Here is a 24782-nt window from a genome sequence, read left to right on the forward strand (position 1 = left end):
ACTGAGCCCTAAATAACTGCTATATGGACTGAGCCCCAAATAACTGGGATATGGACTGAGCCCTAAATAACTGGTATATGGACTGAGCCCTAAATAACTGCTATATGGACTGAGCCCCAAATAACTGCTATATGGACTGAGCCATAAATAACTGCTATATGGACTGAGCCATAAATAACTGCTATATGGACTGAGCCCCAAATAACTGGGATATGGACTGAGCCCCAAATAACTGCTATATGGACTGAGCCCCAAATAACTGCTATATGGACTGAGCCCCAAATAACTGGGATATGGACTGAGCCCCAAATAACTGGGATATGGACTGAGCCCTAAATAACTGCTATATGGACTGAGCCCTAAATAACTGGGATATGGACTGAGCCCCAAATAACTGGGATATGGACTGAGCCCTAAATAACTGGCAGACTAAAGGAAAACAAAGGTGAGGGAGTGGCCTGTCATTCAGCTTCCAAGAGTCCTGACTCAAGAAGCTCCTTGACAATATGCTTGGCTTTATTATACAGTATTCACTCAAGTATTTTCCTGAATCAAGGCCGTGGAAATTCAGTGAATCTCTCAAGACCAACTAGGAAACATGTAACAGATCTAAGAAGTGAACTTGGGTCTCCGAAGTCCCTCTTTAGCTCCTTAGCCACAAAACACGTAATTTCTGTAAACAGAGCTCTGTGCTATGCAATTAATTAGTAAATTTGTTAACTATAAGCACCTCTCAAAAGGCCTGTCTGACAGAGCTTAATTAGTTATTGACTATGATTAAAAAAAAGAACTATAATGAATAAGAAACATAAAGTATCCCACAGCAGGTTGCCACACTGCAACAGTCGAAACGAAGACCATTTGTGTACATATGATCTATTAGTTGATTACAAGTAGCTCTAGAACATGAGCTGACCATTGCTTTGCCCCAGAAGCAGAAATACAGACATGCCCGAAGTATCATACATAGAACTGTCACTACAACTGGTATGCTTTTTTTCTCTTTTTTTTTTCCTACCCCTGCAACTGAAAAATGTAAACCAAAATCACCTAAACACAGGGATTAAATGATTACACTAGAGTTTTATCATCCAATAAGAAATGACTGCTACCTCTAGCAGCGCAGTAAAACAGAATGCAACGAATATAATAATTTTATATCTGCACAAAGTTCATCATCACTTTCAGTAATACTCATTAATTGTTAAACATACAGAAGGCCAGACCTGGCCAGGGTTAACCCAACAGGGTGTGAAAAATTGCCAGGTACTGAAGACGATGGAAGGGGGAAAATCAGCTAGCCAACCTTAACCTGGGCTAAATTAATAGGACAGGAGAAATTTCTAGACATAAAACACTGAAAAGGGAGTATCCAGAACTTCCTTTGGATAAAGACTGAAATGATAGTGAAAAGGTATGTGTTGACTTACTGGGGTCACTGACAAAGGCTACCAAGCAGGGATGCACCTCCCCACTCCCCAGACAAAAAAATCCAAATCCTAATAAAACAACAGTAAAAGTGTAAAATGGGGACAAGCTGTTTATCTGAGAGGGAGAAAAAGGGGCACCTGCTTTACAGGTCTCTGCCTAACCAACACAACCTGGAAGACCACAATAAACGTGTCGTCCTGACCACACTCTCAGGACCCCAGTGCATCAACAGACTCTGCAACCTCTTCCTCCTCTCCAGGGATCTGGCTGCCTGTGCTGGAGGCCAGCGTTGACATGGCACAGCTGCAGCCTTGGATCAGACTTGTGTGAGAAAGAGCCTTGCTGGGGACCTCCCCCCTTCACTCAGGAGCTGCGCTTAAACTCAGGCCTTGCTCCTTCCTGAGCTACTTCACAGATAGACTTCTGTGCCTGGTTATATACCCTGCTGATCCTCACTCACTGATTTGAATTCCTGATTTGACATCATATTTATCTCATCACTATGGACTTGTCTGGCAATGAGAAGGCTGTAGGTTGATCTTATTACAGTCACCAGAGCTCTTCTGCTCTTCCTGCTCAGGTACCACGCATTTTGTTGGTGTGGAATGTAGGCTCACAGGGTTGGATCTTCAAACCCAGTCCCTTGTTGACAACATGCAACATCTGTGTCCAGTTTAGAAGGGACCACAGAACATCTACTTCACATTCCCCAAACACTTCCCACCACTTTCTTGTATAGTTCACACGTGAACCAAGAGATTCAAAACAATACCATGCCGCAGAAAGAATCAGAAACTGAGAGCATCAACATCAAGTAAATCTTTGAATTGGCAGAACATTAAAAAATTCACTCACATGTGGTTGAAAAATTTTTCATGATCCTAAAGTAAGTTTGGTCAATTCAATCCTGAGCATGTAAACAGGGGAATTTAATATCTCTAGGAAGGTGAACACACACTGCCTGCGTTTTGCCTCAGCATCTGTTAGTGTTCAGTACTTAGGGGAAGTATCATGGAGAAGAAATATTTTTCTGGGTGTCATAGGTGACTAGCAAAAGCCCTGAAGTATGAGATTCACGCAAGGGAAATATGGCAGAATCTACTGTCTTTTCTTTCAAAATCCCTTGAATGTGCAATATATACACACCCAAAGCCTTTTAATGCAGACACAATTTATTGTCTCCAGGAAATCTGTTCTAATTAGGCAATTTTTGAAGTCCCATTTTTAAATAGTTCAGGTTCCTGGCTCACCTTACTCTTTGAATGGTTAGGAAAACTTACTTTACATTCCAAATTTAAGTGATACGTATCCTTTATCTTTTTCAGCTCCTATCCCTCTTTGATATCTATCCCCTGAATTTATTTATAAAGAGGAATCATATTGCCTCTCAGCCTTTATTTGCCCAGACTAAATCAAACTCCTTTGTTCTCTCCACCTAAAGACAGATACTCCATTCTCTCATTCATCCCAGGAGCCTTTGAGAACTGCATCTGTTCCAAATTAAGTTTATCTTTCTTGAGTACAGATGACCAGAACAGTATTCTTAATGAAGATTTAGCAGCATTTTATAAAATAATACAAACATTTTCCTCTCTCTACCAAAAATATATTTTTTAATATTCCCTAGAACGGTGTTAAGCTTTTTCATAGCTGTATGAATAATGGTAGCTTAGAGTCACCTTTTGATTCACCATATAATTCACATCTTGCTTTTCTCCTCTCCTTCCCTCAAACTGATGCAAAACAAATATAGAATTAGAAGCTATTTCTTACACCTCACTACTTTGCTTCAGCTGACAATCTTTCTGAGGTGTGTCTCTCATAACTCCCTTTGCTTTCATGTTCCACTGCATCCTGCTCTCTACTAAAATTGGGGCTCTTCTGACATTTATCCTTTTCTTCTTCTGTCCATATATGTCAGCTTCTCAAATGGACCAAGCAGTCTATAAAGAGAAGGCGTCTTCTGTCAGAATGTGTTACATTTTTTTTTTAAGCTGTACATTGAAAGGGAAACATTTAATCCCTAGGATCCTTAAGAACATTTGACCAAATTTGGAGACACCTGCTGTAATGAAACAGGGACAAACTCCAAACCTAATGGAGAAGGCATCAGAAAGCAACTTTCAATTTTTACATAAAGATCTCATGGAGTGGACTGTGTATTGTGTGTCACTTCTCTCATCCAATACATATATGAAAAACTCAGTTCTCCACATAATTTTTATTCTGTACCAATCCATACCTCTAAATAAGCTCTCACATACCACATTACAACGTCCTTCAGTGGAACTGCATGATTATGAGCCAAGAGAGACCCCTCAAAAGCGTCTGAACTTCTGAATTTCAGAGACCTCTCTGAAATAATTTTAATGTGCTGACCTCTGGTCTGTGCATTGAAGATCGTGACAGCAGTTTACCAAGCCTTTTAAAATACTGTCTGATATACCCATAGGTAAAAAATGAAACAGAAAACAGACATTTGATGAGAATGTTTGCTCTAAGTAACTTTGCAGTTGTACCCATCAAAATAACCTCTGTCCTTACCTATTTTAAAAGATCATTATTTCTTGTTATTTTCAGATGAGACTGACACATTGCCAGTTTCAAAAAGGTCTTTATGTTTTATCTGCAACATTAAAATGTAAGTAGTTCATGGAGTTATGAATTCACGGGCTTGCTTGTTTTTTAATTCCTTCTTGTTTCCTCAGAAACATGAATATCATATATTTCTGATATATCATAATTTCATATTCAGAAATTGAACAAATTATAATACTGTAAAAAGAAAGTAAGATCCATTACCAAGAACAGCACAATAGCTGCTATAAAAAGAGCTATCCATGCTTCTCAGCTATCCTTTTCCTTTTTCTTTACTTATTTGCTGGGGCCAGGGATTTTTTGCTAGATAAAGCAGCAGTGCTGGAAGGCAATTCTGCTTAGTTCTTGTTCATTAAAGCCATTTGAAGAAGCTTCATTCCTTAGTACCTAATTTCCAAGATCCTTGTATGAAACAAAAAGGCAAATTATCAAATTATTTGAAAAGGTGTTCTCCCCCTAGCACAGTACCCACATTCCGATTCTATTCAGCTAAAGTTTTTTGTCTCAGAGACAAGAGCTTAGGGATGTGGCTGAAGCTGTAGCTTCTGTCTTCTTCATCTCCCTTACTATGCTGTTTGTATCTCTCCCCTGCACTCCTACCCTTTACTTTTGGCAGTGGAATTTTCTTATCTTTCCCACTCTAATTCCATTTTAATTCTCTACATTATTTCTTTTAAATTTTCCCTGTGATTTTTCCTCTTTATTATTTTCTCACCTCTTGACTAGTCAGCAATCTTATGATTTTTCTTCCTAATCGTTTTTTCATCGTCATTTGAGCTCCTCTCTCTTTTGGGCTTAATAACTTGCCATTGTATATCATGGCATTGTTTCCTGCTGTGTGTATTCAAATTAAGATGCATCTGAAGATGAGACTGTATTACACTAAATTCAGCTTTTCAAGGATTCTAACAGTTCCTCTTACAATGTATTTATCTTTTTCTACTCCTCCCAATAATTTTTTATTTTATTTTGTATTTTTATTCCTAATTGCTATTTTTAATCCATACTTAAATCACTAGTCCTAACCCTACCTTCTTGTTTACTAGTGTTAATCCTACTGAACCCCCCCTCCACTGGGAATTTTAGTGAGTTTATTTCTGAGATTTGATTTCAAGGCATGATTTAGCAATACAGGCTCACTTCTTTTTTTCATATTTTGCTTCCTTTTGGAGTGTCTATTGACTCTACAGGCCTTATGGGCTCTTCTGACTTATGACCTCGTAGTAAAAATCTGGCTACAGATGATACCAGATGATACCTTTATGTAGGTATTAATTCCAAAACCAAGAGAAATCATCTTAGGCCCAGGAAGGATTGAAGCATACACATGGTGCCATATCACTTACGGAACACTTTGAGAATCCATTTTCTCCTGTGACCTTCAGCAACCTCCAGCAGCAGTTGTTAAAGATATAAAGTGCAATGCATTTACCTATCAACTACCACTAATAAAAAAGCTGTCCCGCTTTTTAAACAAAATTCTAAAATAGTATGCAGTCTCACCTGCTGTCCTGGCAAGAATTTTTCATGAATCAACATGACATGGAGAATACCTTTATTCTTTTAAACATAAATGCCAAAAATATCTAAGCATATATTATTAACTTAGCATAAAATGTCTAAAAACCAAGTATCAATTTTTATATAATCTGACAATTCATTTAGATTATTTTTTTTTTCTTTTCCAGAAACTTGGCAGGAAATAGCTTACTCCTGTTAGAGAAAATAAAATCTACTATTATCCCAACAGTGAGAATGAGAAGAGGAAAATATGTCACAGAGAAAATGTCCACATAAGACAAAAGAATAATTAAACAAAAGCTTTTCCAAGTTTTAAGGGAAACTGGATTGCAAATGCAGGGTTCAGCAGATTTCAATCCTAAACACTATGTACATAAAAGATTTTCCCATAACAAACTCTTGTACTTTACAATAGGAGTAAAAAGGAGGTCACCTTCCTGCTATTCTTTACAAGGCTCATCTGTCTAACAAATCTAATGTTGAACAAAGTCTGGTGTGGGTTTTTTTTCCAACAGTAAATACCAAAGCTGCTGAAAACATTGCTATATTTCCCAAAAATAGTACATCTGCAGACAGCAGAAAAAAGTTCCCAAAACAGAGACTACCCAAAGCTAAACTTAGTAGATTTGCCTACTACCACTGGAAATGGAATTGTTTCACAATTCATAAAATAACTAAAATAAGATAGCAAATTCTTACTCAGTTTCTACCGCATCTCCACTCACATAAACATCCAATAAAGTAATTTTAAGTTAAACTTACTTTTAATAAGATTCTAGGTAAAGACTGAAGAATCAGCTCAGAAAGCCCTAACTATAGAGAAAATCTGTTTAGTAGAAAATATAATAAGCTTTCTACAGTATTAAGTTACTCGGAAGAATGCTGGATGTGGTGTTGGTTTCACTTACACGAGCGTAATTCAGAAAGAATTCAGCTGAAGTAAATTAAATTCTTCCTATGAAAGACCAAAGATCAGTAAGTAGCAAAATTGTGGGGACTATGGTAACAGACTATTAGTACTTCTTTGCTTTATAACACATTGAATGTTATTCAACTTTCAGTCCTTTAGATTTTAATTATGCCTGTAGGACCTGGGACAAACATCTCCCAAATTCCTCCATGATCATCCGCTCAGCTAGACAGTCAGAGTAACCTCTTTGTTCTGCCTCTTCAGCTTGCATCAGGAGACAAGCACATATTACTTTCACTTCTTCCCAAGATACACGTACAACTGGTTTCCTGACAGAGGAAAAGAAACTGGTATGAAATATCACCATTTTAAATACACAAAATAATTTAAAAGGCAAACTGCAAAACTCAGTTAAGAGCTGGAATGCACAGAGCTGAATCAGAGCAGTTGCACTGTTACATCCTTGTAAGAGTTTCACTGTTCTGCACTGATTAGCTTCTAACAGATTGCTTCTGAGTTTTTGTAATTTATCACATGAAGGCTGTGTTCACATTACATAATTAATCTATCCTCCATCAGCATGCAACAGTCAGATCCTGCCTCATGTACAAGTAAATGTGTTAAAAAGGCATAATTAGGGTCTAGGAGGCACTAAATGTAAATTCAGTCTACTGCCGTTAAAGGAAACGGCACCAAGTCCTTCAAGAATTCCCTGAATGGCACCTGAGCAGCCTTGCTTTGAATAAACTCTTGAAACTACCAGTCATTAACATCATAATTCATTCTATTATATTAATAATGTAACTCATCCTACTGTGCGATTCAAGCAAAGGCATAACTTGGCAACACCTACCCCAGCAATATGCTACCAACTGCAGAAATTATTAAAATATTTTAAAAGTAGATCATCAGAAAGTATTTTAAAAATGGAATTAAGAGTAGAATTTGAAGGTAATGGCTGATGCAAAGAAGCAAAGAAAATGATGCATGCAACAGCAAATTTTAGAGCCTGGTGTAAAGCTCCCTAAAATCAATTAAGAGGTGTTTAATTAATTTTAATTATTATTAACAGGTGCTTCCATTTATTAGGCAAATGACTATACAGCAACCAAAAATAGAGATTAGGCTACAACTATGTTAGAAAGCATAACAACATCAGGATAGTATGGCTGCCTTAGAATATTTTACAAACCGCATTGCCAACACAAATAAAATTGACTAAAGGAAGAAGTGACGGGAGGGAAGCGGTGACATAAACATGCTTATTAACTGCACATCCAAAACATATTAATAACATTTTCTTAGTACTTCTTTGGTCAAGGTTTTGTTAGAAATGAATGCTTGAACATAAAAAAATTTAAGAACAGAGGAACTGAAGGAAAAACAAAGTAGCTAAGGGGGAAAAATGCTGAGAGAATGAAATATGTGATAAATACATAAATAACCTCTGTTTTGTAAGCAGAACTAATACATATATCCCTGAACTCTGTATACTATATTCTTACAGGACAGTTATAGCTTCTCCTTTAGATATTTATTTAGAGAAACAAGATGGCAAATGCAATGTGAAGTGATTCCTTGTATATAAGCCATCTGTCATTTTAGTCACTAATGCTTAGATAATTATGATAATGGTTACATAAAAAATAATGAAAACAGACCAATGGCTTATGCATAGCTATTTCCAAATATTCACCTGTCTTTCTTCAATTTTGGTAAGGTTTTGAATGTTGATGTTAAAACTGGGCTATTTCCTTCATTATTTCCAATGTCCATGGAGTTTAGCACATTCAACTGTTTTTTTTCATCTGGACTTTCTTCATAATTCTTGCAACCAATGCATTTGCAAATAGAGGAACACATGATTTTAGCCTGGCAAATATAGAATACTTAGAATAAAAATTGTATAAATCTTAAATTAAACATACATTTGAGCAACCATTGGAGCTATACCACCAGGGACTTATTTTAGATGTGCTGGTCTTGGATACTCCCAGAGCAAGACCATCAGTATAAATACAGTAAGGAAGCAAGACAGGTTTTTATCCATGGGCTGTCTGTGCAGATTGATGTTCTGTACATGGACAAATCACTCCTCCCCTCAATTTGTGGATAACTTTGCAAGATAACAAAATACCGTGGATGCAAAGAAACTACCAGGATTAGCAGAAAACCATCCCTCTCTTTTCTTCTGAAGCAAGGCATTAGGTGAGAGCTCCTCATACTGAAAAGTTTAGCTGATCAACTCCAGCCAAGTTCAGGTCTTTTAAGACATGACAAGAAAGAGACTGTGCCTTCTATGTTAAAAAAGTTTTGTGATGAAAAATGCAAAGGAAGAAGAGAAGTTATTATTTTTAGCAACTACTAGTTACAGAATATAGTCAATGTTAAGGTAGTAACTCATGAGAGGGAAGTTCACCTGACTCACCTCAAAGCACTCACAATAATTCTTGAGGCATCCTGAGCGCTTGCAATTACATCCTTTGTTATGGTGAGGTTTAATTTCTCCTAGTTTCCTTTTCCCAATCTTTGGTAAGAAAGCTTCTGGGTTTCTATCAAGACAGACCTAAACCAAAAATTGCCAGATTAAGAGAAATTCAAAGAAATGTTTTTAAACACCTGAATGACTGATCCAATGTTTACTTTCCACTCTCATTATTGGTGGTATGAAGCCCATGGATAAAGGAGTCTTCCATGGCATTTGAGAGCAGGAATTCAAAGATTCCAGAACATTAAGCCGATGTGGCTCTACCATGGCAAGCAACTTACCTTGTTTTTATGGAATAACCTAAATGACCCATCTACTATTCTCTTGCAGCTGGTTTTCTTTTACTGCTGACATGACTTTCACCAGAAATAAAAAGTTGTCAGTGAAGAAAAAACCCTTGCATACATAGTTACATACATCTCAGAGGTTTTGAACATATCTTGTTTTGATAATGGCCCAATACAGAGACCATTCACTGGATTCAGCATTGGATTGGAACAGGAGGTTTTAATGAGGTCCCAAGACCTTGCAATGTCATGGACTACTAAAAGACAGGTTAAAGAGGTTATATGCCTTCTATGTACGATATTTATGGATGGCACAGGTACGCTTTTGTCAGTGACAAACAAGATCTGTTACAATATCTGCCCTCTACAGCAGTGAAAGGCTGCATATTGGCAGCAAAAACTGCTGTGGCTTTGACTGGCTGGATGTGGCAAAGCTCTAACTATAATTAGATCAACATCTTGTACAATCCTGAAATTATGTGAATGATACAAAAAGAGTTCTGGAAAGTTGCATGCAGGAAGCTCAAAGCCATTAATGTATCCTTAAAGCATCAGAATAAGACTGCATTATCACTTTAAGATTTACAAAACATAATATAGATTAAATTATTTCCCAGATTGTGCAGTTGGATACACACACAAAAATTAGCCCACATATTATTCCTTATTCCACTAATAAAATCAGTCTCCAAATGTAGAAGCAACCTGCTTCTCACTAGTGCAGGGTTCAGTGTCAGTGCCAGGAGAGCTAACTCTGCATTGCTGCATGGGTCAGCCAGGAAGGCTGAGAGAACAACTGCAGAAGATCTGTCAAGGACAATAATAATTTGGATAGCAACAATTTGTTTTCCTTTAACTACTGTCTGACTTGGGGATTCAATAAATTTTCCTTCAACTGAAAAAATTTTCTGAAATTAAATTTGGGTTTGAATACTTCCTTCCAAGAATAGAAGTTATCATTCAGTTAACACATCACTAGTTTTAATCCACAGCATCAGAAGTTCTATAAAAGGAAGGAAATAAATTTCTTTATGTAAGAATAATGCAGAGGCAACACTTAGCTTTATTTAGGTTAAAATTAACATATTTCAAATACTGTAACTAGTAGAAAAACCCACACCGCTGTATTTTTCATATATGAAGCTGATACAAATGTGTACTGTACTTTCTTCTTTTTTTTTTTTTTTTTACCTTAATGGCTTTAAATCGCTCAGTTTCATGAAGTTGGTTGTTGTAACAATTATTGCAGTTGCAGTCGTTGCAAAAATCACCATTGGCAAAGCAATCACAATATCTATGATTAGTATGTAAAATAACATAAGAAATGAAAAGATTAACTGGTTTAAGGGTAAATTTTAAAATTTAAATTCTACTTCTAGGCAGAATGTTCAGTTTTTACTCATGAAAAATATTCCTTCCTCTGTAATTTAATCACATCCAAACCCAGACAAAGGCCTTCTCTCTCTCTTTCCATTTTACATTTTGCAAAATACACCCAGTCCATCAACGAATCAAACTTTAATTATCACGTACACATTTCTGTGCATGTTATTTATGTATGAAAGCAGCAGCAAGACAGAGAAATTATATTTTAGTATAGAGCATTTACATTTTACATAGGATTTTCCAGATATGCTCTGAAAAATTCTTCTAGCTTATCTTTTTATTTTTCATACCTTGGATTATATGAAGTCATCTACACCTGTGCACCAAATCTGGAGCTTGTGTGACACTAGTTTACATCAACTGTGGATCTTTCTAACTCAGTATTGGATGAGTAATTTTTAACATGTATTTACTGTTCATTTTAAAGCACACATTTCTTGTATGTTTGTCCTTTCATCTATACACTGTTATTAGCATTTATTAAATGTTGATAAACTATTACTTACAATTTAAGACACTGAGACTTTGTGCAGTTACATGGTTTCTTAGACTTTGCAACCCCTGAACCAAAAGGTAAGCTACACAGGATGAAAAAGGAAAAAAATTAGGAAAAAAAAGCCAAATACAGCTACAGTGAAAACTAATTATTCTATAGTTTTGAAACAATAAATACTGATTTTATTTTTTTACACCAATATTGGTGCTACTTAACAAGTGTGGCCTCCCAGAGTGCATGACAAAAAGAGAATAAGCAACCTGTAATCTCCCTCTATCCACCAGCTGTCACTACGTGGGACAGGTCTGCCCCAACCCAGGGATGGTTGTGCAACTGCAAAGCTCTCTCACCTTTCACACTGGGGTTGCATCTGCCTCTTATTTAAAAGTGATCTGCAATAAAATATTATTAAAATAATTCCATTAGTGGCAGAAATACAGGCTAAACACATGCTAATTAGATTTGGAAACATATCAATTAACTTAGAAAATTAAACGTTTTTCAGGCAAATGGACAGCACAGTTCTGATCCTAAGAAAATCTGAAACCACGCGACATAGTCTTGACTGCCAGCACCTGGCATCGTGACTACCGAGATATATACACAAAGCATTCTTACAGAACTGCATTTTTGTTACAAGAGAGAAGCAGCTACGCAACACGAAAATGTCTAGGAGTCATTATCAGTTAAAAATTCAAAATTCATCATGTATGTAAGATGTTTCATGCACCTTACCCCTCTGTGGTTGTTCTCACTGGCTCGTGCAGATCTGATTCTAGATGGAATGAGGCAGTGCTAGCTACTAGTTGTAAGGGTCCATTTTCAAACTGTTCAAGATAAAATGCATATATCCTGTTCATGTTAACTTTAAAAAAAATACTGTTGTAAGTTAACAGAGAAAAACTAACACAAAGAAAAGGCTTCAGGGATAATTTGATTGCCAGGGTTACTGATAAAAACTCATGGAAGTAGAGAGTCATGAAAACAGCATGCATTTCCTCTTGGAAATAATTCAATATGTCAGGAATCCTGTTTCTCCCAATGCAAAGAACCAAGAATAGCTTTCAGTGTTGCAGTGTTGATGCACTATTTTCAGTTTACTGATAGTTCTAGATTCAGTTGCTTTTAATTCCAGTCATCAACTGAAACTGGCTAGTGACTTGATGATTTACATCATGTTCAGCTGCAAGATGACATCTAATTAGCTGAAGACTAGGCAAAGTTTAAAAAAGAATCTCACAGGCCAAGAAAGCACACTGAAGATCTGTTGTCTCTTCAGACATATGATTAATAAGGGCCTGGTTATAGAGAGAGACAAGGGAAGAACAATTAGGATTATGCTGATACTACCAGTAATGAAGGGACAGTAAATAATTGTATATCACCATTATTTAATAGTTGATTAATCTAGCTGACCATAAAGGAGAGGGAAATTAATATATTTACAGCAAGAAAAGAAATCTAGGACACAACTAATTTGGGATAAAATTAGAGAAGAATTACAAGACTGTCTACATCACTGCTCAAGAATGTTTAGGCACCAGCTTGCAGATACAGCACCCTTAGATATGAAAGACTCCCTAGGTCATTGTTTGAGTTGACCCTCAGGTTTTTGCTTCCCTCTTTTGTGATAGTGGCTGCTATCAACAAACCATTTCCTGTGCTTGTATTTACTTCACACAAATCAAAAGTTAACAATGAAAAATTGCAGTGATTTTTGCTACCAGCTCTGTTGGAAGTAACACATGAGAAGTCAAACATCTGCAAAGAGTTTTAGTCTTCTGTTCAATTTTCATCAACAAAAAAAAAAAACCCAGCAAAAATTATAAAGGCTTAATGACTGCTAAATTCTAATTGAGAGAAAAGAGTGTAAAAAAATCCTACTGGAAGGAAATATTCCCCTTCTTCTGGTAAAAGTCAGTGTGCTTTCCTTCACCCCAAAAGAGTCTCAGAAATAATATAATCTATATAATACCAAATTCAAGGTTCAAAACTGGAAGAAATTAATTTTTCTTACGGAAAACTGTTTTTAATTCTGGTATAACTTCTAGAAAATGTTGACATCGGACACCTTTATATGCAGAAAGTATACTGACTGCAGAACTAATCTGTCCAAACTAGCTAAACTGTCTTAGAAAATGCATACAATTGTGACTTTCTAACACAAACTTAACAATGCATTTGAAGAAAAGGAAAAAGTGTATATTGTACCTAACAAGTTTAAAGGATAAAGCTTCTTTACCTCTTGTTCATTCGGAACCAGTTCCCCTGAAACAGGCAAAAACTGCCCCAGTACAGCTGTTACAGAGTTGTCCACATCTGAAAAGGCAACATTTACCTGAAGACAGCAGAACTATTCACAATGTATAAAGTTTCATTTATGCATAAATATTTTTGTAATTAAGCATACAGGCAAATTGGTATCTTCAACTTCTTTTGTTAATAAAAAAAATTACCTGAGGCTCTCTGTCCTCTGTTAGCACCTTCTCCTACACTTTTGAATCCAAACTTACTCTACAATAAATAGTGTCAATGAAAGGCCTTGAAGTTTTCTCTCCAGAAATGTTTTTCTCATTGCAAGAAAACAAGAATAAAAACCTGACCACACAAAAATACCCCTGACAGAAGAACCCACCACCAATTTGTCAGCTAGAAATTTGAGCACAGGATGTTTTCACTCTATGACATCAACTACATTTAAATTCAAATGTCATAGACCTAAAATATTTTTTTTTAAAATAAGAAAAATGTCAGAAACAATTAAATATATTTATCATTAGTTCTTATTTTACAAATTTCCAGAGTTCTGAGAGAGCATCTAGAACAGAAGTCTTTAGCTTATGAAAAAAATTACTAAAAACCCATGGAGAAAACCATAGCTGTGAGAGTCTTTGTGTAAGCCCCAGTGAAGAACTGCAAGTACATAAGCATCCTAGCCCAGGCAGAGAAAAGCAAACATCAGTCAGATGCAGACATCAGACTACAATATGAATCTTACATCTGTACTCACTTCCTTCCCATCTAACGAAAGAAAAAAAGTAAAACAGGAAGTCAAAGGGCAGATTAATTCCAAAATTGAAGAGATTAGTCCCTAAAATAGGGAAATATCAATTCTGGACCTAATTCTTTTATTCGTTGTGAAGATGAGTAAAACAGAAGAAAGCTCAAGCAAATAAAAACTAAAAAACATATGCCAGTGCACTACTCCTCAGCTTGTTCTTCCCTACCATTACATCAAATGAATGAGAGTTTGAATTTTATAAAGGAACATGACCTTTAACTTGAATGTGCCTGGTTTACTCTTCTGATGGCTTCTGACAAATATAAGTAAACAGGCTCCATACCTAGAGCACCTGCTGAGAGATGCTCACACTCAGCACCTGTTGATATTAAGAGCAGTATCTGTGCTTCTACAGTGCCCAATACTAAAAGGCTTTGTTTTCACATTGCCACCAAAATTCGCCACTGTAATAAAGCTATAATAATAAATAATTAAATAAACGATGTTAATAATGTTCTTGAGAAAGCTATATCCGGGTAAAGAAATCTTTCTTTAAATTAAAACTAAACTACACTCAAATACTTTGTTGCTGCTCAGATGAAAATGTGTTACTCCATCTAAATAGCACTAACTTTAGGACCTCAGGAACCGCTTTCTTTAACACCGATAGCATTTCAAGTTCACATAATTCTGTAAATACTAGTGAGACGTTCTGAATCCCAAGGCGGATGTCCATTCATAGGCCTCAGCATTTCATTTCTAGAGAAACAGTGACACTTGGTGGCAAGCTGGGGTAAACGCAAATGTATGCTGGTGCTTATGCTAAACGTGCTTTATGGAAAGTGACTGGTATGTTAAAAACTTTTCATAAATTCAAAATATCCATTACATCGTTCGTACTACACTGAAGCACCTAGCAATTTTTCAGTTATAAAATAAAGTAAAATAATAACTGGTGAGAGCTACATTACCTTTGGCTCATCTCCCCCTGTTGCTTAAGAACACAAACACATGCAGTTACACATTAACAATCTATGATATATAATCTGACAGGCCAGAGATAATTTTCATTTTCATTGCACCTGATTGAAGGTAATTGTGCTGATCGTGACAGTCAGGAATCAGAGGAACTGGTTTTAGTTCTTGTGTGTCACAACAGTTTATACAGAATATTTGAGTACCTCCTTCCAACTGGCAGATAACCTGGAATGAATAACAAATGGTTATCTTTCAGCTAAGAAACCTTAATTCTAACCATATAGATATAAAGGTTTCCCTAAGTGTACCGCCTGTCTTATAAAGCTTATAATCACAGACTGGAATCTCTCAAACAAATGGATCATTACACATTAAGATGTTTGCTTTCTGACTCTCAATTTTAATTTATTTTTGGAAGCAGCTATAGAGATCTAACACTGGAGCTCCTCAACCCAGGTGATACGGATTCCTGACTCTCTACATTGCTCCATGGGGCTTTGTAGAGTGTATTCGAGCTATTTACTAGTGTGCTGGCTTCAGATTCAGTTCCCTAACCAGCACATGCCATTGTAATTGTTTATGTTTTATTCATTTAGCTGCGATTTTAAATCAAGACTTTTCCTTCGAATGAAGTAATCTTCATATTGTTTGTTTCCAAATGTTAAATAGATAATAATATGTAATATATATATAAAGTAGCGCTATAACTAGATAAAATTTAGACTGTGAGTCCAAGGAAGGGCTGGCCTTATTATTCTTGATCCAGCTCTTACTAAGTGGGACTTCTTGACACTAGTGTGGTACAAATAAGTTAATTTTCTCTAGCATATAATTTTGCTATCAATTACAGGATAGAATTACCACAGGGTTGGAATCATTTCTGTGTGAACATCTGGATTCCTCTGCTACGCTCTGCCACGCTAATAACTTGCAGCCAGACTCATCAACATTTGAACTCCGAAAAATTGCTCTGTCTTGGTGACTCTCGATAACACTACTAACTGCCTCTCTTACCTCAGCCTGAAATATAAAGTTTAATTTTAACAGGCATGATTTAAAATCTACTTTAAACTCCAAGCAAATACAACACATTTAAAAATGTATCTGCATGAATCATATATTTTAAACCAAGGATTACATTCAGATGTAATACTGAGAACAGCTCATTTACTTCTCAATGGCAGAATGTTTTTTGCTTACGTTTCAAGTAAAAATATTCTTGAAGAATAACAATGAACAGTAACATACTTCACAGTAACAATGGCATTCAGGGTCTCCAACATGATGAAGCATCAACTGATTTCTAAACTGCCTTGAAGAAGTTAGGCAATAGTCACGGCAAATTATGCAAAACAAGAATTATTCTTGAATTATATAACTTGACTGGGGATCGCTGGGATTTAGTCTAAGTAGAAGCAGTCATGGGAGACTGCACAGCAAATTCAGTTATACCTATAAATCACAGTGGTCCAAAATGAACTTTTGTTACCGTGCTCAACTACTGTGTGTCATGGCATTCCATCATCGATACGGTGCCACCTGCATTTGTTGAAAACCAATTTATCTCCTATCTTGCCAATCCATTAACTTACTACAGTGTCATCTTCACAGAAGTCACACTTCCAGATGAAGCCTTGTCCCTATCAGTACACTTAAAACACCAGATGGACAACATTGAAAAACCTGGCTACAAAATTCCAGTAATTTTCAGAAATTTTCCTGTCTTGAAATACCTGAATTTCCATAGTTTGTCTTGCACATATCTAGGAAATTGTATTTGAAAAATTCAAGCATTTTGAAAGAATAATTAAGTTGCAAAGAACATCTCTCCATAGGCAGGGAATGCTGATTTTCATCCTCAGCTCTGTTCCTTTATATGAACTGCACATGTGATAATGGCTGAAGGACTGATCAGCTGCCCAAGGGTATTTGGCGCAGTCCTGCTAGGCAGTGTGTTCAGGTGGCCTCAGGAGAAGTCCCCTCCCTAACTGGCCTGAACTGGAACCAGAATGTGCAAGCGGCAGACAGGAGCCAGCTTGACTTGAGCCAATAGGAACTGAAACAGGCAAAAACCGCAGGTGCTGTGCTGCCTTCCTCCACAATGGAGCAGCGCAGGAAATCTAGGGAGCAACATTTTTCTTTCCCTCTCTTTTGTGAACAGATCAGACAGGACAGTGTTTGAAAGAACCTTTCACCCTTTGGCACTTAGAATAAATGCCATTTTAGACATTCAATGCTTGGACAGATTCCTCCAATAATAATAAAATCTCGCATGTATACTTACTATTTCATCACAGACAGAAGCACTAGTCTGAGGTAAGCCACAGATACCACTGGAAGACTCTAGTGCATAAAATAAAGCACGTTTTGATTACAAAAAGATCAGTGTTTTATATCAGGAATGCCTTTACAGCATCAATAAGAGATTTTTATGTCATGACAGCATTACATTCTTGTGAAGGAAATATTTAATATTCTTTTGTAACAGACTTGCTGGGAAAAACAGACATCAGTTTGGGTCTTTTTGATGTCTTTAGAGGTTTATTGAGCCCATTTGGTAAAATTCATTTAGCTTCAGGATAAACTACCTTGTAAGATCAAATCTAGCAGTGAGTTTAACCCTGAGCAGGACTGTGAACAGGTTATGGGCAGAACACATCAAACAACTGCTCACTGTCATCAGCAGCATCAGTGCAAACCATGCACATTTCATAACTGGTGGTCAAATTTCAAAGCGAAATAAAACCATTATTCAACTCAGTCAAAGAAAAACTGTGCTGCGAGAGGGAATACCTTCTTCCCAGTCCCCTGAAGGAATGGGGAGGTGTTATGAAAGGAAGGGAAAATCAAAAGTAAGACCGAACTATGCGGTTGAAGCAACATGAACATACATGAACAAACAGTGTCCATTCTCCTTTCAAAAATTCTTAGGTATATTAACATTATCAGAAAAGGCTCATACTGCAATTTGCCAAATCCAGAAATTAATTTATTTAGCTATTTAAATCCTTCCCTAAGCTTATACGAGAAGAAAAAATAAATCCCCCTCAGTCACTCGGAGCACTCACCATTTAAGCACGTGGTCAAGTTTTGTAACTGCATAGTACTGTTTTGGGTTCCTTGAAACTGATCATAACAAATACATTTATTCTCACCTGCAACTGGAGGTATGAATGATCTGAACACCTGAAGAAAATAATGTTTTATTTATAACTATTTCATGCATTAAATGATTTAATTTTAAAAAGCCGAATCAATAAAAACAGACTTAAAGTTACCTTGAAAACTGGAAGTTATATAATTAAGCACATAAATGTTGATGCCTATTCAGTATTAGCAGACACCATTACATACCTTGAATATTATTTCTGCTTTTTCTGCTCAACATATAGTTATGCTTCAGATCTAATTCATTTACAACTATAAAAGCATCATACTTAATACCTACATTTGTATTTTCAAAAACAAATCAAATGAACAGAAAATGGAACAGAGACCAACTACTTTCTAGTTTCAAATCAAAATTGAGATTGTTTGAACCAGACAGTTTGCTCTCCATCTGTGTGTGCTGTGCTTGCTCTTAATACAGACAGCAGTTTTTTAAGGTAACTTAAAGAGCAAGCGGAAGGTCTTGATTATTAAAGAACTACTGATACTATTGAGCACGTGTGTAAACTACCTTCCAAGCCAGAGAGACTTTTAAACTCTAACAGTAACCTGAAATCAGAGAGAAAACTAAAACATGTAAGGTAACTGTCACGGTAGACCTCAGGACAAAATGCCACTGGGAAACACCCAACACACTGGGCTGGGCAGCGTCAGCACGGATTTCTGTGACAGGAGGTTTCCTGCACAGACAGCCCCGCAGCGGCCACCTGGCTTCAGCCTGGCACCTCGCTGGGGTGCTGCAAGGGAAAATCAGACCTCGTTTTCAACCAAGTGGTTTTTGTCATTTGTGTTTGCTTGTGTTCTTTGGTTTTGTTTTTTTGTTTTTTTGTTTTTTTAATGCTTTTGATTTTTAAATCTGAAAACAACACTTTGTCAAAATAGTTACATAGAAAAAAATGTCAACTGGTATGCCTGATGATTTCAGGATAGCTCCTCAAAGGAAACCTCAGTGCCCCTCTAGAAGTAGCCACAGAGCAAACAAAATTTGGAGATTTCTTCGGATTATATTCTACAGCCATAAACAAAGATGCAAGGAGACAAGTATTCTACATATGAATAGCCTGCATTAAGCAGATGGATTTGGTCCTGTGAGCATCACAAGAAGTTTTATGCTGTGTGCCTTTCTAGATAGTAATTGATCAAACACAGAAAATGTAACTCCAAACTATACAGAAAAACTGCCAATTGTGGTAAGCAATGGGAATCCCCTCTCTTACAAAACTACTTTCCCCATGAAGGTTTAACATGAAGGTTATGGTTTACTGCTGCAAATAAATTACTTTTTAACTCATTTGGACTATACATTTTAAGATGACCTGTGGAACTAAAGAACAAAAGTTAATATCCTATTTGTACTTCGTACAATTATCTAATACTTGCTAATATAGACAGTAATATAGAAAACCAAAGTGGGTATGTTTGTGACATAGTAAGATTTTTTTAATGAGCAAAATAACTACGCAGCCATTTAAAAATATGGCTCGTAACATGGACAAAAAAGAACGGCAGTCAGAACCATAAGTTCACCCTGCACGCGATTTCTGGCAATAAAACCTAAAAGTTTATTTCTGTATTAAGTACTAAGTTTGTTCTAGTATAAAATCTATGACATAGCTTTAAATATTAGGTGGATCCCATATAAGTTTTAGTGTAGCAATTCTCCACGTTAAGTCACAAATAAGCATGAATATATAAAAAAATCTTTTTTCACTTAATCTTACTGGTATCATTCTGACATTTTGATTGACTGTTCCTTCTGGAGGGAAAATGCTTGCAGTTGGAACACTGTAATTTTTATGCTGCATTGCTACAGAAGAAAGAAAGTGGGCACCATCTGAAGGCAGATAAGGTGGATACATATGTTCAGCTTCTTCTGGAAGATTTAATTCCTTGTATTTTTCAAGATCATCATCACAGCTGTTGTTTCCATGCGGATGTACTTCAACTTTTACTATTGTATTTTGATTTTCAGTGGTAAGTGGGTATGTGAAGTGATCTAACAAAGCCTCTCCCACATTTACAGTGCATAAATGATTGTCTTGACTAGATAGCAATCCTTCTTCAATGGCATTATTAATTACTGCAGCTTCCAGATTAAAGTTTTCATAACTAACAGGACTATTTTGACTAAATATTTCAGTTATAAGTCCACTGTCTGCTGCTGACCTTATATCAAGCAATATCTGATGCTCCATAGTCGTGGGCAGACTGGCAGCTAGTTCATATTTATCTTTTTCGTTGAGGATCACTAAATTTTGTTTCAGTATTCTTCTGAATAGTTTTTCTATCTAGAAGTGAATGAAACAGACAAGCAAACAACACATGAAGATGAACCCATTTAACATGTAAAACTTAAAACCGTGGAAGAGGCTGTCAGGGTTCTGAGCCTAGCTTTCAGAAAACAGCCCACCGTGCCAGCACAAACAAGCTGCTTTTAGTGGAAGAACACATTGTTTGGAACTTTTAAGCACGTTAACAGACTTGGATCAGTTTTGCTACTTGGTGTTAGTCAAAAAAGGAATCCAATTCGCGGCAGCACACTTAGGCCAGCTCTCCTGACGCTGGTTTGTGGCGGTAAGCAGCACACTAACCTTGCCGGTTTTAGACAAGGCGAGGCCCAGCACCCCCGCCCCGAGTGTCACCGGGCCGCCTGCAGAGGACAGGCCGAGCCCCGGTCCTGGATTTAGACCGAGGCGCTACGGGAGGGCCGAGCTGCCCGCGGCCCCGCCTGGAGGCACCGAGCAGCCTCTGAGGGCTCCGCTCTGCAGGTGCCGGCTCTGGGACACGCGCGGGGGGCGGAGACCGGCCCTGCCCGGGAGCTCCGGCTGCTCGCCCCCCCGCCGGTTTCCGGGGCAGAAGAGAAGGGCCCGGCCGCCCCCCCCGGGGCCCTCACCGGGGACAGTCGCTGCCCCTTCCCCGCCGTGCCCGCTCCCCACAGCACCGCCCGCGCGCCGGCTGGGCCCGCGCCCGGCGCCTCCCTCCCGCCCCGCCCCGGCGGTGCGCGGGGCCCGCCCTGCGCAGGGGCGGCGGCGGGTGGGTGTTTGTATTTAAAGTATCATTTCCCTTGGGAATGATCTCGCGTTCCACGGAGTCAAAGATTAACCAGGACCCCGGTGCCGGGTGTGAGAGGTTATTTGTCACAAAGCAGGTAGAAGCTGCTGCTGAGCACGGGCGGAGCCACCGCTGGGCACGGGGGGGCGGTTCTGGACACCCCAGTACAGAATCACAGAATCGTCTCCGTTGGAAAAGCCCTTGAAGCTCCTCCAGTCCAACCATGAACCTCACCCTGACCGTTCCCAACTCCACCAGATCCCTCAGCGCTGGGTCAACCCGACTCTTCAACCCCTCCAGGGATGGGGACTCCCCCCCTGCCCTGGGCAGCCCATTCCAACGCCCAACAACCCCTTCTGCAAAGAAATCCTTCCTAAGAGCCAGTCTGACCCTGCCCTGGCGCAGCTTGAGGCCATTCCCTCTTGTCCTGCCGCTGGGTCCTTGGCTCAAGAGACTCATCCCCCCTCTCTGCACCCTCCTTTCAGGGAGTTGTAGAGGGCCATGAGGTCTCCCCTCAGCCTCCTCTTCTCCAGACTAAACCCCCCCAGTTCCCTCAGCCGCTCCCCATCAGACCTGTGCTCCAGACCCTGCACCAGCTCCGTTGCCCTTCTCTGGACACGCTCGAGTCATTCAATGGCCTTTTTGGAGTGAGGGGCCCAAAACTGAACCCACTCATCGAGGTGCGGCCTCACCAGTGCCGAGTACAGGGGCAAGATCCCTTCCCTGTCTCTGCTGGCTGTGCTATTGCTGATACAAGCCAGGATGCCATTGGCATCCACCTGGGCACACTGCTGGCTCATTATCAATCCCCCCCCAGGTCCCTCTCTGACTGGCAGCTCTCCAGCCACTCCTCCCCAAGCCTGTAGCGCTGCTGGGGGTTGTTGTGGCCCAAGGGCAGCACCCGGCATTTGGCCTTATTGAAGCTCATACAGTTGACCTCAGCCCATCGCTTCAGCCTGGCCAGGTCTCTCTGCAGAGCCTCCCTACCCTCGAGCAGATCAACACTCCCACCCAACTTGGTGTCATCTGCAAACTTACTGAGGGTGCACTCGATCCCCTCATCTAGATCATCAATAAAGATGTTAAACAGGAGTGGCCCCAAAACCGAGCCCTGGGGGACACCACTCGTGACCGGCTGCCAACTGGATTTAACTCCGTTCACCACAACTCTTTGGGCCCGGCCATCCAGCCAGTTTTTTACCCAGCAAAGTGTGCAATCATCCAAGCCTCGAGCAGCCAGTTTTGCCAGGAGAATGCTGTGAGAAATGGTGTCAAAGGTGAGGGAGACGTGGACATACTGGTGAGGGCCCAACGAAGGCCACGAAGATGGCGAAGGGACTGGAGCATCCCTCCTCTGAGGAACAGCCTGGAGATACAAAGGGGAAGGGAGGGTGCAAGGAACGTGGAGCCAGGCTCTTCCCCGTGGTGCCCAGTGCCAGGACCAGGGGCAACGGGCACAGACTGGAACACGGGAGGGTCCCTCCAAACACTCTTTTCTGCTGTGTGGGTGATCTAGCACTGGCAGAGGTTGTCCAGGGAGGTGGCGGAGTCCCATCCTTGGAGACACTCAAAAAACATCTGGGCACAGTCCTCAGCAACCAGCTGCTTGGACCAGATAAGGTCCAGAGGCCCCTTCTAACCTCAACCCCTCTGCTTCTAGCTTCTGCTCTTAGAGCCCTTTCCACAACTCCCTCTAAATCTTAGAATTGTCACCCTGGTGCCATAAAGATTTGAGAGTTTAGAAAACACTCCAAACCTACCAGGCCCCTGCTTATGGCCATTTAAGATAAAAAGATGTTTTTGTTAAAAGCAGAAATTGAACCTGAACTTTTCATTTTATATATTAATGTCTTCACTTTTAGGAAGCTTTGTGTATTAAAAAAACCCACAGCAACTAAAAATCACCCAAACCACTGTGAAGTTACCTTTCATCCATAAGGTGCCGTATAATTAATCCAAGACGAAACCAGAAACAATTTTTCCTTATGCTTTTGGTTACAAAATTCCACCCTGCTGTCCCTGGGCCGGCACCCATGAAAGTTAGGGAAAAACAGAACAAAACAAAACAAGCCCACACTCTCTCCTCCCCTCTCATAGGTCTCATCTAACAGCTAAATTTTTTATTCCAGTACTTCCCAACAGGAGTTCATTAATCTTAGTAGGAGCTGGTTAATCCCATGCATCATGTACAACCACAGCAACACTTTCTGAGTATAAGATGCATCTTATACTTGTCACCCTTAAAAACAAGCAAAAGGAAAGGGTGAAAAAACCCCAAAAAATAGATCAAGTATTCTGTGCCTAGAATCTTTCCACACAGCATTTTCTGTTCAGATTGAACATACAAATTTGCAGCTTCAGTATACAGCCTTGTTGGAGATGTTTGAAATACAACCAGGAACTTACAGCATCTAAGAGATGAAGTGTGAAATTGAAATCACTGCGTTCTTTCATGTAGTGAAGGCTGCAAAATCCAGAAAAGCAGCAAACTAAATGACTGTGAAAATGGTCTATCACACAAAACTATATGGTGGACTTGGTGTGGGTTTTTTTCTTAATTGAACAGCAATTCAAAAAACCAGCACATAAACCTTTAAAGGGTAAAAAAAATCCTCTTCAACAGTCTCAAAGTAGTCCCCAGTTTTAATGCAATGTCAAAGGAGTTTTCAGGTATTGGGAATCTTCAGATAAAGCAATTAATATTTTAACAACGTTAAATTTCTGTGCCTGAACTAGTAGTCCACTGCTTTACCATTCACATTCTATGGATTATTCACTGTAAAGATCAAACTAGTGCTATCCACTAGCTTGCTGTGCTGGGTTCGTGTGTGGTGGGGCTTTTGGCAGCAGGGGAGGGGGCTTCAGCAGTGGCCCCTGTGAGAAACTTCTCAAAGCTCCCCCAGCCCCATGTTGGACCCACCTCTGGCCAAGGCCGAGGCAATTAGTGATGGTGGCCGCGTCTCTGCAATAATGTATTTAAGAAGGGGAACCTGAGAGGAGAAGTTGGGGTTGTGAGGAAGAAATCTATGTGAACACTGAGCTCAGTGGAAGGAGGAGGAAGGGGGGGAGGTGGACCAGAGCAGAGCCCCCCTGTATCCCATGGTGAGATGTCAGGGCCACCCCCCTGCGACCCATGGAGGTCACCAGGGGAGCAGAGACACACCTGCAGACCATGGAGCGGAGCAGAGCAGAGCAGGGGGCTGCGGCCAAAGAAAACTGGGACTCTCCCATTAACCCCAAGCATTTTGTTTTATTTTCTCCTTCCCATTCCTGAGGGGAAGGGGTAAGTCAGCAGCTGCACGGTGCTCAGTTGCCCTCTGCACTCAAACCACGACACTTGCCCAGACTGCTTCACAGAAACATGAAAAAAGCTTATCAAAAGTAAGACCTATGTTGTTTCTTCTTTCTACTGAGCCTGAAACCAAAAATTGCTCATTAATACATTCCCTATTAACTAGCAAGACATG

At 39.2% G+C, this 24782-nt stretch overlaps 1 protein-coding gene across 1 annotated transcript in view; it reads right to left on the reverse strand.

Annotated features, from left to right (window-relative positions):
- CPT1A (carnitine palmitoyltransferase 1A) overlaps window positions 1–24782 on the reverse strand; it is an 82327-nt gene that overhangs the window by 12105 nt on the left and 45440 nt on the right. Inside the window, exons 21-27 of the mRNA XM_074842646.1 lie at window positions 11853–11944; window positions 11468–11509; window positions 11128–11199; window positions 10427–10529; window positions 8889–9026; window positions 8157–8332; window positions 6642–6789 (exon numbers count right to left, since the gene is read on the reverse strand). Of these exons, the coding sequence (XP_074698747.1) occupies window positions 6642–6789; window positions 8157–8332; window positions 8889–9026; window positions 10427–10529; window positions 11128–11199; window positions 11468–11509; window positions 11853–11944 (771 nt within the window). The remainder of the gene's footprint in view (window positions 1–6641; window positions 6790–8156; window positions 8333–8888; window positions 9027–10426; window positions 10530–11127; window positions 11200–11467; window positions 11510–11852; window positions 11945–24782) is intronic.

This window comes from Strix aluco, chromosome 16, assembly GCF_031877795.1.
Source record: "Strix aluco isolate bStrAlu1 chromosome 16, bStrAlu1.hap1, whole genome shotgun sequence".
Taxonomy (NCBI): Eukaryota; Metazoa; Chordata; class Aves; order Strigiformes; family Strigidae; genus Strix; species Strix aluco.